The sequence below is a fragment of the Trichosurus vulpecula genome, chromosome 1 (genome assembly GCF_011100635.1).
Source record: "Trichosurus vulpecula isolate mTriVul1 chromosome 1, mTriVul1.pri, whole genome shotgun sequence".
NCBI classification, from domain to species: domain Eukaryota; kingdom Metazoa; phylum Chordata; class Mammalia; order Diprotodontia; family Phalangeridae; genus Trichosurus; species Trichosurus vulpecula.
The window spans coordinates 39,533,545-39,547,328 of record NC_050573.1 but is presented as its reverse complement, the minus strand read 5'-3'; the positions used below and the strand labels follow the sequence as shown (position 1 = coordinate 39,547,328).

At 44.3% G+C, this 13,784-nt stretch overlaps 1 protein-coding gene across 3 annotated transcripts in view; it reads left to right on the top strand.

Annotated features, from left to right (window-relative positions):
• The window catches only part of SCARB1 (scavenger receptor class B member 1), a 99,223-nt gene that overhangs the window by 76,811 nt on the left and 8,628 nt on the right, over positions 1-13,784 (top strand). For all 3 annotated transcript variants that reach the window (XM_036759496.1, XM_036759508.1, XM_036759503.1), the window contains exons 9-11: positions 4,173-4,246; positions 6,741-6,792; positions 10,592-10,738. In XM_036759496.1, the coding sequence (XP_036615391.1) occupies positions 4,173-4,246; positions 6,741-6,792; positions 10,592-10,738 (273 nt within the window). The remainder of the gene's footprint in view (positions 1-4,172; positions 4,247-6,740; positions 6,793-10,591; positions 10,739-13,784) is intronic.

The window sequence follows — 13,784 nt, the reverse complement described above, 5'->3', positions numbered from 1 at the left end:
TGGTGGGGGGGTAATTGAGATGAAGTGACTTGCCCAGGATCATACAGCTAATAAGTATCTGAGGCCAGATTTGATGTTTTCTTGGCAGAGATACTAGAGTGGTTTTCCATTTCCTACTCCAACTCATTTGACAGGTGAGGAACTGAGGCAAACAGGGTTAAGTGACTTGCCCAGGGTCACCCAGCTAGTGTCTGAGGCTGGATTTGAATTTGGATCTTCCTGACTCCAGGCCAAGTGAGGAGGGCATTGAATTCCAGGCTGGGGACACAGAGGTGGGAGTGTCCTGTACAATAAGCAGTAATTAGGGATTCTATGACTGCATAATAAATTTCAAAAAGACCAGAAAGGTAGGAAGAGGCCAGGTTACAAAAAATTTAAAACTCCAAGTAAAGGACTTTCTAATGCTGAGGGCCAGAGAGAGCTGCTGGTGTGTGAAAGGTCAGGCCTGTGCTCTAGGGAAGTCCTTCTGGCAGCTGCTAGGGGAGGGGCTTGAGGCCTTGAGCTCAAGCCAGAGGTGGGATCATTGAAGCACCAGGGTGGTAGCTGGGTGAGGGGAGGGGAGATGAGAAGGGGGAAGCTCATGCTTTGGCCGTCTGGGCTGAACGAGAGTTGATGCTGCCGATGCCCTGGAAGCTGCACATCTGGGCCACTGGAAGGATGGTGGTACCCACCGCAGTGGCGCCCCTTACAGGCACAGGTCTGCAACTGGTCCACCTTGAGAGGTTCAGGACCTGGTTCACACTCAGCGCCAGTCAGTATGGGTTAGAGGCCAGTTCTTTGTGACTCCCAGCTGGCTTTCTCTCTCTCCCTCTACTCTGCCCTGCCTCTCGAGGGGAGGCTTAAGGAAATTTAAAAATAATCTTTGTTAAGAGTTCTCATCTTCTGTTACTGCTCCCTCAAACTTTTTGGCAGCTGGGCATTGAATCAGTAAGACCTGAGTTCAAATCCAGCCTCAGACATTTACTAGCTATGTGTCTCTGGGCCAGTAATAGTAGTAATGATGGTGATGATGATGACAAATAAAACTAGCTTTTATATAGTGCCTGATAGGTGCCAATCACTGTGCTAAGTGCTTTACAAACATCGTCTCGTTTGCTCCTCTAGAACCTCTGTCTGCCTCAGTTTTCTTATTTGTAAAATGGGGATAGTAATGACACCTACCTCCCAGGGTTGTGGTGGGGATCCAGTGAGACAATAATTGTAGAACACTTCGCACACCTTAAAGTGCTATGAAAATGCTCCTCCTCCTCCTCTTTTCCTTCTCCTTCTCTTTCATAACAAGCCCAGCTAAATTTTTCTTTGTATGAATTTCCTTGGCCCCTTCCTTCCTTCCTTCCTTCCTTCCTTCCTTCCTTCCTTCCTTCCTTCCTTCCTTCCTTCCTTCCTCTCTCTCTCTCTCTCTCTCTCTCTCTCTCTCTCTCTCTCTTTCTTTCTTTCTCTCATTTTTTTGGTATTTCATTTTCCCCCAGTTACAGGTAGACAACAATTTTTAACATTTGTTTTTAAAACTTGGAGTTCCAAATTCTCTTCCTTCCCCCCCTCCCCGCCCATTGAGAAGGCAAGCAATTCCATATAGGTTATATATGTGCAGTCATGCAAAACATATCCATATCCAGTCATGTTGTGAAAGAAAACATGAAAAAGAACCTCAAGGAAAATAAAAAAGTGAAAAAAGCCCCCGACAAAATTTGCTTCAATCTGTATTCGGAGACCATCTGCTCTTCCTCTGGGCATGGATAGCATTTTTCATCCCAAGTCCTTCAGAGTTGTCGTGGATCGTTGTATTGCTGAGAATGGCCGAGTCATTCACAGCTGACATCCCACGCTGCTACTGTGACTTTGTACCCAGTGTATTTCACTTTGCATCAGCCCGTGTAAGTCTTTCTAGGTCTGGGGGTTTTCTTGGCAGAGATACTGGAGCGGTTTGCCATTTCCTTCTCCGGCTCATTTTACAGATGAGGAAACTGAGGCAAACAGGGTGAAGTGACTTGCCCAGGGTCACACAGCTAGGAAGTATCTGAGGCCACATTGGAACTCAGGTCTTCCTGACTCTAGGTCTGGTAGTCTATGCATTGCACCATCTAACTGCTTCCAATAAACTATGTAAATGTTACTTATTGCTATTATCATCCATGTGTCACTTGGAGAGACATAATTTCTGGGTAATTTAATCATTTTCTAATAAGGTCAGCATTTTAACCAAAGGATGGTCGTGTGGCTGTCTCTCTTAGACCAAAGGCCGTCATGGCAGCAGCCTCACAGCTTATATGCCCTTTGAAGAGTAAGTATCCCCCAGGCTGGGAATCAACTCTAATTGGTTCACAATTAATGAGAGAATAAATATTGCATAGAGGCTCTGAGAATGACATCATATTACCTTGGAAGGAGAGACTAACTTTATATCCAGCCTTGGGCAGTTTAGACAAAAGGGTCTGTCTCCACTCAAGCTTGATTGAATGTAATTCACCTTAGGCAGGGGTGGGGAACCTGTGTCCTCATGCCACCTGTAGCCTTCTAGGTGAGTCCAAGTTTTATAGACCAAATCCTTTTATGAAGGTAATTTGTTCTGTGTAGTTTGGATTCAGTCAAAGGGCCCCACTTGAGGACCCAGAGGGCCACATGTGGCCTGGAGGCCACAGATTCCCCAGCTCTAGACTAGAGCTAAAGGAGAAAATTAACTCAACCTTCAGAGACTGAGGTCTTAAAATGAGGATGGTGAAAAGGGGGAACTCTGAATTCCCCCAAATCATTGGTTATTAATAATTATTTCTCTCAAAGGTCAGCCATCTTATTTTACAGATAAGATGGGCACATAGCTAATGTGCTCAGGATGGGATTTGAACCTAGGTCCAAAGTGAAGTGGCACATTTGCAGGAGACAGGGGCTGAGGATGATCAGGGAGAGTCTTGATCTCAGGAGTTCAGGGAGAGATCTTTGTCTTTGTTCCTGAAATCAGAAGACCTTTGGGAAGCCACCTTAGCCCACGTGAAGCCTTTGGCCCTTCATATCAGCCCATATTAGTTATGAGAGAGATTGTGGCCTAGATACTGGACGTTGGGTGAGTCTCTGGTTAGATTATTCCTTATCTGGACCTAATGGATTTATCTGATGGGAGAGGCCTTGCCTGATAAGAGATAATCTTATAATAACTGACAAATTGACCCAGGCACATAATATCTCTCCGTGGAGTTTAAATATAAACTTTCTTGAGACAAGCTGCAACCTTGGATTGTGGTGTTTCTTTTCTTCCTCCATTTGTTTTGGGGATGCAGGCCGGTGTGCCCAGATCACTGGGTACACCATCCACCTTTTTGGCCCATTTCATGCCCATCTTTTCTCATCTTTTTCCCTAATAGTCAAGTATCCTCTGGCCTACCACACCTGGAATGCCTGATGTAGAGCAGATCAAGGCATCTCAAAAGATCTGAATAGTACTGAAAACAGTTCTAGATCAGGATTCCTTTCCTTGTTTGTGTTCTAGACCCACTGGGCTACAGTCTGCCATATTTTAAATAAATAAACTAAAATATATAGGGCCACAAATAGAGCGAGATACAGCTTTCAAAATATTAAAAAAATACAATATATTATATTTCAAAATATATAGCTTTCAAAATATTAAAAAATTATAATATATTATATTATATTTCAAAATATAAAAGAAATTCATGGACCCCAGATAAAGACCACTGAGTACAGGAACAACTGAAATATTTAGAATGATGGGGGCCCATGCATATCATGATCACATATATTTTTGTTGTGCTTTGCAGTGAAGTATGGATTCTGTTTACTGAGACAAAAAGAATGATTTGCCTAGGGTCACACCGCTGAGGCTGGATTTGAACTCTGGCCTTCCTGACTCCATCCAGCATTCCATTCACTTCACCACTTGGGTAGTGGTCCATAGCCATATGAAATTGGTTTTGGGGAGAATAAGCAGATTCTCCCCCAAACTATCCCTCATTGACCCTTTCATAAACAGAATCCAAGGTTAGAGAGACCCTGAGTCTTGTCTCAAGTTGGTAGGGATGGAGAAAGGGCGGAGTGGGTTCCTTTATTTAAATTAGATTATCTATTTGCAAACATTTGTTAGACCTTCAAGGGCTGGATAAATGGGAGCCATTGTGGTTCTTCCTGACGTCATGATTGTTCTCTCCTCCTGACTGCAGGTCACCGGCATCCCCATGAACGTTTCTGTCAAACTGCAGCTGAGTCTGTATACCAAGGCTGTCTCAGGCATTGGGTGAGTGCAGCTGGGCAGCTGGATTTCTCCCCATGCCCATTTAACCAGTGAGACCATAGTCATTGGGCTTACTGGATTGATAATAGAATCCAGACCCTGCCAAGCTCTTCTTTCTGAGTAGCAGCTAAAGGACTGGACCTACCATCATGAAGACCTGGGTTTAGGCTGTGTCTTAGATGAAGCCATATTGTGTCAATACAACTTCTTGGTTGTGGGCTCTTCCCGCTACCCGGCTTCCCACCTCTATAAAAAGAAAGGAACAAAGGTGAGGAGGGTGGGTAAGGAGAAGCAAAAAGGGACTTTTGTAGCCTCAAACTGTTCTTTTCCTGGAGCAGAACCGACGTGGAGATCCTACAAAGATGGGGCAAGTTAACTTTCACTTCTCACATAGCCTCAGCTTCCTTATCTCTACAATGGGGATAATGTAGAGTGGGGCCTAGAGACACGAAGACTCATCTTCCTGAATTGAAATCTGACCTCTGACACTAGTTGAGTGACCTTGGGCAAGTTACTTCACTCTATTTGCCTCAGTTTCCTTATCTGTCAAATGAGATGGAGAAGAAAATGGCAGACCATTCTAGTGTCTCTGCCAAGAAAACCCCAAATGGAGTCACAAAGAGTCGGGTTCAGAAGAAAATGACTCAAACTGAACCACACTGAGTTGTTGTGGGGATCACATTAAATTGTGTGTGTGTGTGTATACACACACAAAAACACACACATCACTTTGAAAACCTTAAGTTGTCATTCAGCTGTTTTGGTGGCATCCTACTTCTTGTGGCCGCACTTGGGGTTTTCTTGGCAGAGATACTGGAGTGGTCTGCCATTTCCTTCTCCAGCTCATTTTACAGGTGAGGAAACTGAGGCAAACAGGGTGAAGTGACTTGCCCAGGGTCATACAGCTAGGAAGTGTCTGAGGCTGGATTTGAACTCAGGGCCATGAGTCTTCCTGACTCTGCCAGTCCTGGTGCTCTGTGCACCATGGCACCGCCTAGCTGCCCACACCTTAAAGTGTATCTATAGCAGGAATTATCTAAAGGACTGTCCCCATAGTGAGTCTGAATTCTTTTGCTGTGTCCCAAGTCCTTGTGTCCTTTGTGGACCCAAACAAGTTAGGAATGGACCCTAGACTCTAAACCTTAAGGGTCAGAGTCCAGTCCCTTCAGAACTGAAGCCTGAAGAAGAGACAAGTTTTGACCAGGGTCTTGCAGTCAGTCAGTGTCTGAGACAGGATTTGCACCTAGGTCTTCCGGACTCCCAAGTCCAGCACTCTGTCCACACTGTGTCTCTGACTCAGGGCTGATCGCCCCTCACTTATCCCAGCTAACCCTAGTGGCTAAAATATGCCCTCAAGAGACAGTTTTTGTAGCCTCACCGCATCTTGGTTCTGCTCCAGGAGAAGAACAGTTTGAGGCTAGAAATGTCTTTTTTTTTTTTTTTTGGCTTCTCCTCACCCACCCTCCCTCCTTGTTCCTTTCTTTTTGGAAGTGGAGACCCTGGTAGTGGGAAGAGCCCCAGCCTGGGGGCTCCCACTCACGAGTCATATTAGGGGAGTCATAAGGGTTTCAGTTTCTTCCTCTCTAAAATGAGGAAGTTGGACAATATTTGACCCCCAAGGTCCTCTAAAGTTATGATTCTAAAGGGGTCATTCAAGGATCCATGATGGATGAGGGGCCGAGCCAGAACCCAGCTTTTCTGACGTCCCCAGCCCTGGGTTCTCTCTAGTAGCAGTAATGTATTCCTTCCTGATGAAAATCTCAGTTGTCTGAGCCTTTCCATCCTGCCCACTAACAAAGGGCAAGGGACAGCAGGGCACTCTAGGTAAGGGCACTAGACCCGGAATCAGGAAGATCTGAGTTCAAATCCTGCCTTAGATGTTTACCATCTGTGGGATACCCAGGCAGAGGGACTAGCTTACCCCTTAAGTTCCTTCCAGTTTTAGACCTATGATCCTATGACCTTCTTTGGTCACATACGTGCCTTAAACTTGGTGCCACATATAATTTATTTTCTTTCATAAGGCCAGATGCTGTGATTTGCATTGATGGAAGGGATTTCCAATAAGGAAACTCCACTTCTCCCTCTCTACTCCACCCCATGCCGATTAGAACCTTTTTTGCAAGTTGTAGTACTACCTATTTGACTCTGGGTGAGTCACCTTACCTCTGTCTGCCTCAGTTTCTTCAACTATAAAATGGTCATAATAATAACACTCATGTCACTGAATTAAAAGAAATAATATTCTAAAGCGCTGGGTACACAGTAGGAGTTTAATAAATGCTTATTCTCTTCCCCTTCCCCCATTAGAGAGTTGCCTGAAGGGTGAAAGGACTTGTCCGGGGGGACACTTAGCTAGTTTACTGTCATGGGTGGAACTTGAACCCAGGTCTTCCTGACTCTGAGGCCAACCCAGATTGCCTCTTGCTATGTGTGTAATGTGCCTTCAACTTTATTAAAATATGACCCTGTGGTTTTTCTTGCTATTTTTCTTTAGGCAAACAGGAAAAATCAAGACGGTGGTTCTTCCTCTCATTTGGTTCGAAGAGGTAAAGTCCTATCTCTCTTCCTTGTCCAGGAATCCTGGGCATCTTATTCAGGCAAGGAAACATTGGAGGGGGTGGGCAGTTAGGCATAGGGCCAAAGAGGAGAGACCAGGGCAGGCTGATGTCTCCCTCTGTGCAGCTCAGACTGTAGTCAGGAAAATTAGATTCACTCAACATTTGTACCTGTAATACGGAAAAAGCCCTGGAATGGAAAGCAACCCACCTGCCTTCTTAAGTTGGCTCTTTTCCAAACTCTTTTTGCCATCAAGGATTAGTCATCAAAGTCACTCTGCTCTTGGGTTCTCTCATCTGTCCGATGGCAGTAACATTGGTCTGCCTCACAGGGGTCTTGTAAGAGGGAGATGACTTAATAATGGTGTCCAAGAAGCTCCTGTGATCCTGGACTGCATTAAGAGGTATTGATGTGATAGTCCTGATGTGTCCTCTGCTCTGGTCGAATGGACTTGGGCTCCACATTTTAAGAAAGCTGTTGCTGAGCTGGAGAGTAACCAAGGAAGGCAACCAGGATGATGAGGGACCTTGAGTCTTCATCATGTGAGGATGTGATGAAGGAACTGGAGATGTTTAAGATAGAAGCCCAATTGACCTCCATTTTGGAGGATGGATTAGACTTTTTGTATTGGTGCCCAAAGAGTAGAGCCAGGAGGAATTGGGTAGAAGTTACACAGGGGCTCAGTTCAGGCTTGAGGTCAAGGGGGAGTTGCTAGCAATGAAAACCTTCTCGAGGTTGAATGGGCTGCCCTGGGAAGGAGTGAGACCTCACCTGAGGTCTTCAAACAAAGGTTGGATGACTGCATGTTGGGTATGATGTAGAGGGTTTTTTGGTTCACGCATGAGTTGGACTAGGTGGTGTCTAAGGTCTCTCCTGACTCTGAAGTTTTCTATTTATATCATCACAGGCTTTTTTTGTCTTATGGCATCACTATTTTTGGAAGATGGTATCTTAGTGGCTCAGTCTTTGGTGTCAGAAATCACAATGTAGTTTCCCAGCTTTTAGGTATCAGGCAACAGTCTAGTTGGTGGTGGTGGTAGAGGTTGGGGAGGAGGGCCCAGTTTATTTATTGTGATGACTCAGGTGAGGGACAGGCCTAGCCTCTTCCAAGTCTGGACTTGTGTGCAGGGAGCTGATTTAGGTGAGACTCTCCCTAGGTGGGGCTGCTAGGAAGCTCCACCCAAAGGAGTGGAGAGAGGATGGTCTAGAACTTAACGTTTGTGGTAGGTGGAGATAGATCCATCCTTCCCTGAGGCAGTCTGAGGCTACTAGGGCAGAAACATCCATGTAGTCTGAAGCCACCACGCCCAAAGCAATTGAAGACTTTCCCTGAAATGAGAGAGGATTGAAATTGGAGAATTTGGAGAGAACATTGGGTAGGCTGTCTAGGCCTATCCAAACACTGACCCTGTAGAGGACTTCTCATGCAGCCTTCTGGTTTTAATTTGATTCATCTACCATTAAACAATCAATAAGCATTTATTAAGCACCTAATAGTAGGTACCTGACAAAATGTTGATTTAGTATGCCGTGCACTGTGCTAAGCACTGGTGGGGGAGGGGGAATCAAAAAAAGGCAAAAACAGCCCCTACCTTCAGGGAATTCACCATCTAATGGGGGATGGAACGTATATAAATCAATACATACAAGGTATATTGGGATTTTTTTTGTGGGGCAGTTGGGGTTAAGTGACTTGCCCAGGGTCACACAGCTAGTAAATGTCAAGTGTCTGAGATCGGATTTGAACTCAGTTCCTACTGACTCCAGGGCTGGTGCTCTATCCACTGTGCCATCTAGCTGTCCTGATATTGGGGTTCTTAACCTGGGGTATATGAACTTCTTTTAAAAATATTTTGATAACTGTATTTCAATAGAGTTAATCCTCTGTGTTTTTATGAATTTAAAAACAGTATTCTGAGAAGAGGTCCATAGGCTTCACCAGACTGCCCAAGGGGTCTATAATACAAAAAGGTTACAAATCCCTGAAGTGGAGGGGATCTCTCACACTGTCATGTATTTAGTTAACTTTCTGAATCCCAGTAGACTCCTGAGAGTCTGAGTGATGGGAGCCACTTTTTCCGGGGCCTCTTTATTCTGGCTTAGCAGACCCACATGGTGGAAGGGCTGGTGTGCTAAATCAGGCCTTGGATTATAGAGGAATATTTGTAACCCCACACCACCCTCTACCCGAGGTGACTGCATTGACTGTGCTGAAAAAATTTATCTTGATGAGTCAGAATCTTTGGATATCTGAGGCCGTTGGGTCCAGCCTGTACCTGAAGAAAGATCCCAGTCTACTGTACACTAGAGAAGCAGGGATCCATCCAGCCTTTGCCTGACAGCCTGGGCTGAGAAGGAGTGAGCCCCAACTACCCAAAGCAGCCCAGTCTATTTTGGGATTGCTCCAAGGCAGGGGATTCTTAATCTTTTCTGCATTGTGGACCCTTTGGGCAGTGTCTGGTAGAGTCTGTGGACTCCTCAGAATCATGTTTTTAAATGCATAAAAATAAGATACAAAGGTAACCAGCTATTTTGAAATAGTTATTAAAAAGTATAATAAAAACATAATAATAAATATATATTTCAATTATGATTTCAAAATGGCTGGATACCTTTGTATCTTATTTTTATATATTTATTATATATATAATATATATTAATATACATATTTAATAACATGCATTTGATAATTATATATTTGGAAGTCCATGGACCCGAGGTTATGAGTCTCTGCATTAGAAAACTTTTTTCTTATATCCACTAAAAATATACATTTTTGTATCTTTCATCAACTGAGCAGGGGGGGTCTTAGATGTTGAACTAGAAGGGTCCCCAGAGGGCGTTTGGTCCAGTTTCTTCATTTTACAGATGAGGAAACTGAGACCCAGACTGGTGAAGTAACTTGTCCATGTCAGAGATAGTCAGAGTCAGGAAAGAGATTTGAACCTCTCTGACTACAGGGCCCATCGTATCATGGTGACCCTAGTTCCTCCCACTGGGGCTGAGCAGAATGAAATGAATCTCTCTTCTCTAGCTCTTCAGGTATTGACATACATACATACATGCACACATACATACATTCCACATACGTGGAATGTATGTATGTGTATATGTATATACACGTATATACACGTGTCTCTGTATATATATAATACACACATATACATATTTTTGTCTTACAACAGCATGTGAATAACCATATATACATAATATACTGTATATATACATGAAACAATATAACGGTTAATCCTCTACATTTTTATGGATTTAAAAACACGATTCTGCTTCACCAGACTGCCCGAGGAGTCTGTGATACAAAAAGTTTTACAAACCCCTCAAGTAGAGGGGACCTCTCTCACTGTTATGTATTAAATTAACTTTCTGAGGCCCATCAGAATATATATGTATTATTTATATATAAAAATAGAATATAAATATATTGACATTATATGTTTATATATCACAAATATGATATTAGATACAAACAATATATAAATATATAATATTTACGTATAAATTATATCTAAATTATGTGCGTGCGTGTGTGTGTGTGTGGTTGTTTGCATGGCATGATGTTTGTGCCATTAGACTGCAAGTTCCTTGAGGGACTTATTTTTGCCTCTCTTTGTATCCCTGGCACGCAGCCCATTTGTTTGGAGCAGAGTAGATACTTCCTAGGTGCTGGTGGATCGGGTTTATAAGATGGGAAGCTCCCCGTCATGTCATATTCTTTGCCCCCGGAGGTGTACGTGTTGGCCATGCCTCTCATTTTCTGTTCTTGCTTTCCAGCGTGGTGCCATGGAAGGCCAGACCCTGGACGTGTTCTATAACAGACTGGTATTAATACCCAAGCTGATACAGTATGTTCAGTATGTCTTAAATGCCTTGGGCTGCCTGTTCATTGTCATCACTCTCATCCTTATTATCAAGAATCAGGTTAGTGCCTGCCCAGCTTATGCTCCTGCTAGTCCTCTTGGCCTCTTTGCCAGCTTCCGCCCTGGAGAGAGGGGAAGGACCAGCCTAGAAATCATCCTCGGCTAGGCTAGTCCTTCCAAGCTTTGGCCGGGTCCGTTCGCCAGAGGAGAGCTGCTTAGGCTGGTGGGCTCATCCCCATGCCATCCAGGGAGCCTTCTCCCACTCTTTCCTTTGGGGCAGGGACAGGACGAGAAACTGTCTTTGCTGCTTTCACTTCCTTTCCATGGCTCCCTTTAAGACCCCCGCCTTCTTCCTTCTGCTGCTTGCCCTTTGGATTTCCATCTTCTCTGGACGTCTCAGGGGCACTCCTGGTAGTGACTTGAAATGGGTTTTGCATACAGACATCTGGTGCTTGGTCTAGGACAGGGATTCTTGACCTGGGGTCTGTGAACTTATTTTAAAAATAGTTTGTTAACTATTTCAGTAGAATTGGTTTCCTTTGGCATCCTGTGGATTTTATCTGATGTATGTAAAAGCAGGATTCTGAGGAGGGGTCCATAGGCTTCACCAGACTGCCAAAGCGGGTCCAGGACACAAAAAAGTTAAGAACCCCTGGTCTGGGTAGGGTCTTAGCAAACCTCCAAGATGCTATCAAATTTTTTTCAAGGCCTGAAGTGAGCACCCACCCCCATGAGAATCTCTAAAGCAAGGCTTCTCATGCAGAAAATATCTTATTTTCAGAGTCATATAGGCTTCCTGGGTCCTTCACAAACCAGAGTAGATAGAACACACTAGACTAAAAACTCAATTTGGTAATTGTCCTGTGCTCTGCTTTCTACCAAGGTGGTATTCCTGCCAGTCATTGAGGCAGATTACACCTTCTTAGGATTTAGAAGGGCTAGGAAGGAGTTAACTTGGACATCCTCCACCCCCCACCCCCCACCCACGTGGAAGCAAGCAAACCATCCAGCTAAAGAAAAGCTCTGGATGGTACAACCAAGTGGGTGAGGAATGGGGTGGTGGGTTGTAGGGGAGGGAGGGGAGAGGAAGGCTAGTCTGAATTAATGAAAGATCTAGGGGCAGAAAACTTTCAAATGTAGAATTATGGGACCTTAACATGTTTATTGAAATACACTTTTCAAACATTTTCAATTATGCATAATAGCCAAAAGTTAGTTCTGGTGGAATATAAGTTCCCTGAGTGAGGGGACTGGTTTGTTGGTGGCTATTTTTTTTAATTGGCATCCTCTCCTGTGTCCAGCACAGTGCCTAATAGTAGATACTTAACAGATGTTTGTTGCATTACTAGGCTACATTTTATTCAGTTGAATTAGTAGGTACTCAGTGAGCACCACGACAATCTCCTTTAATAGGCAGCTGGGTGACTCAGTGGATAGAGTGCAGGGTCTGGAGTCAGGAAGACCTGAGTCCAAATCCAGCCTCAGACACTTACTGGCTGTGTGACCCTGGGCAAGTCACTTCACCCTGTTTGCCTCAGTTTCCTCATCTGTAAAATGAGCTGGAGGAGAAAATGGCAAACCACTTCAGTATCTTTGCCAAGAAAACATTGAATCTGGCCTTAGACACTTACTAGCTGTGTGACCTTGGGCAAGTCACTTAACCCTGTTTGTCTCAGTTTCCACATCTGTAAAACAAGCTAGAGAAGGAAATGGCAAACCACTCTAGTATCTGTGCCAAGAAAACCCCAAATGGGATCACAGAGAGTCTGAAACAACTGAAAGAAACCCAACAACTAGACAACAGTAACAGCAGTTCAGTTCAACACATATCTATCGAGAGCCTGCTAATTCAGTTGAATGAATAAAACGTTGCCTGGTTATTCAATTCAGACATTTATTAAGTGACTGCTGTGTGCTGGGTCTGGGGATGCCAAGACAAAAAGCAAAACCGTGCGTGCCCTCACGAAGTTGACATTCTAACAAGGCAATAAGTAAATACCCCCCAAATGATAAGTAAATAAAAAGTTTCTAAATAAGAAATAAAGAATAAGAGGTCAGGTGGTGTAGTGGGTAGAGAGCTGGCCTCAGAGTCAGGAATACCTGGGTTCAAGTCCTACTTTTTTCAGTTCAATTCAATAAACATTTATTAAGTGCCTACTGTGTGCCAGGTACTGTGCTAAGTGCTAGGAATACAAATAAGAAGACAGTCCTTGCCCTCAAGGAGCTTAGAGTCTAAAGGGAGAAGAGCATATGCTAAAGGAAGCTGGAAGGGGTGGGGCATGGGATGGGGATGACAATGGGGATACCAGGGGCTATCTTACTCCATGAAGTTGAAACCAGAGAGAGCAGCAGATACAGAGGAGGGAGCTGGAAGTCTCATTTCTGCCTCTGTATAGGAAGCCATTAGCCGGAGTCCTCCGACACATACCTGGCTGCGTTAGCCTGGACAGATCACTTAAACCCCTCAGGGCCTCAGTCAGATCTCTAAGATTCTATGGAACCGATCTGCATTAGGTAGCTGGAATTTCAGGATTTCCTTGTACCAGTGAAATCACAGGTCTCATTAAAAAAAAAAAAACCCTGACAGTTGACACAAAGTAATATTGAGGAGGGGGCAGTATAGCAGCTTGGGTAGGGGGAGGGTGGCACAGCAGGAATTGAGTGACTTTCCTTTACTAAGAGGCAATGTGGTCTAATAGAAAAGCACTCTGAGCGTTAGCCCCAGCTCTGGTCCTTATTAGCTCTATAGGCTGTAGACCTCAGTTTCCCCCTTTGTAAGATGAGGGAATTGGACCAGATATTTTCCATCACTAAGTCTCTTTTTGATAAGGCTCCTAGATAATCCATTTGGTTTTTTCCCATTCACCTTGATCTGGGGAAGTCACGACAAGCCATTTTGGGAGCCCAGTGGGGAAGGACGGGCCGATGTCTCCTTCTGAAAGATCTGGGAGCCCTTGAAGGACCTCAGAGGTTGACTGGTGCCTCATCTGGCCCAGTACCCCATCTCACCTCAGGCTCTATGACAGAGAAATCTTTGTTTCAAGAATGAGTAAGCCTCCCTTCCTGAAGGGTGGTGGAGATGAATTCTAAGACTCATTTTCTGAATC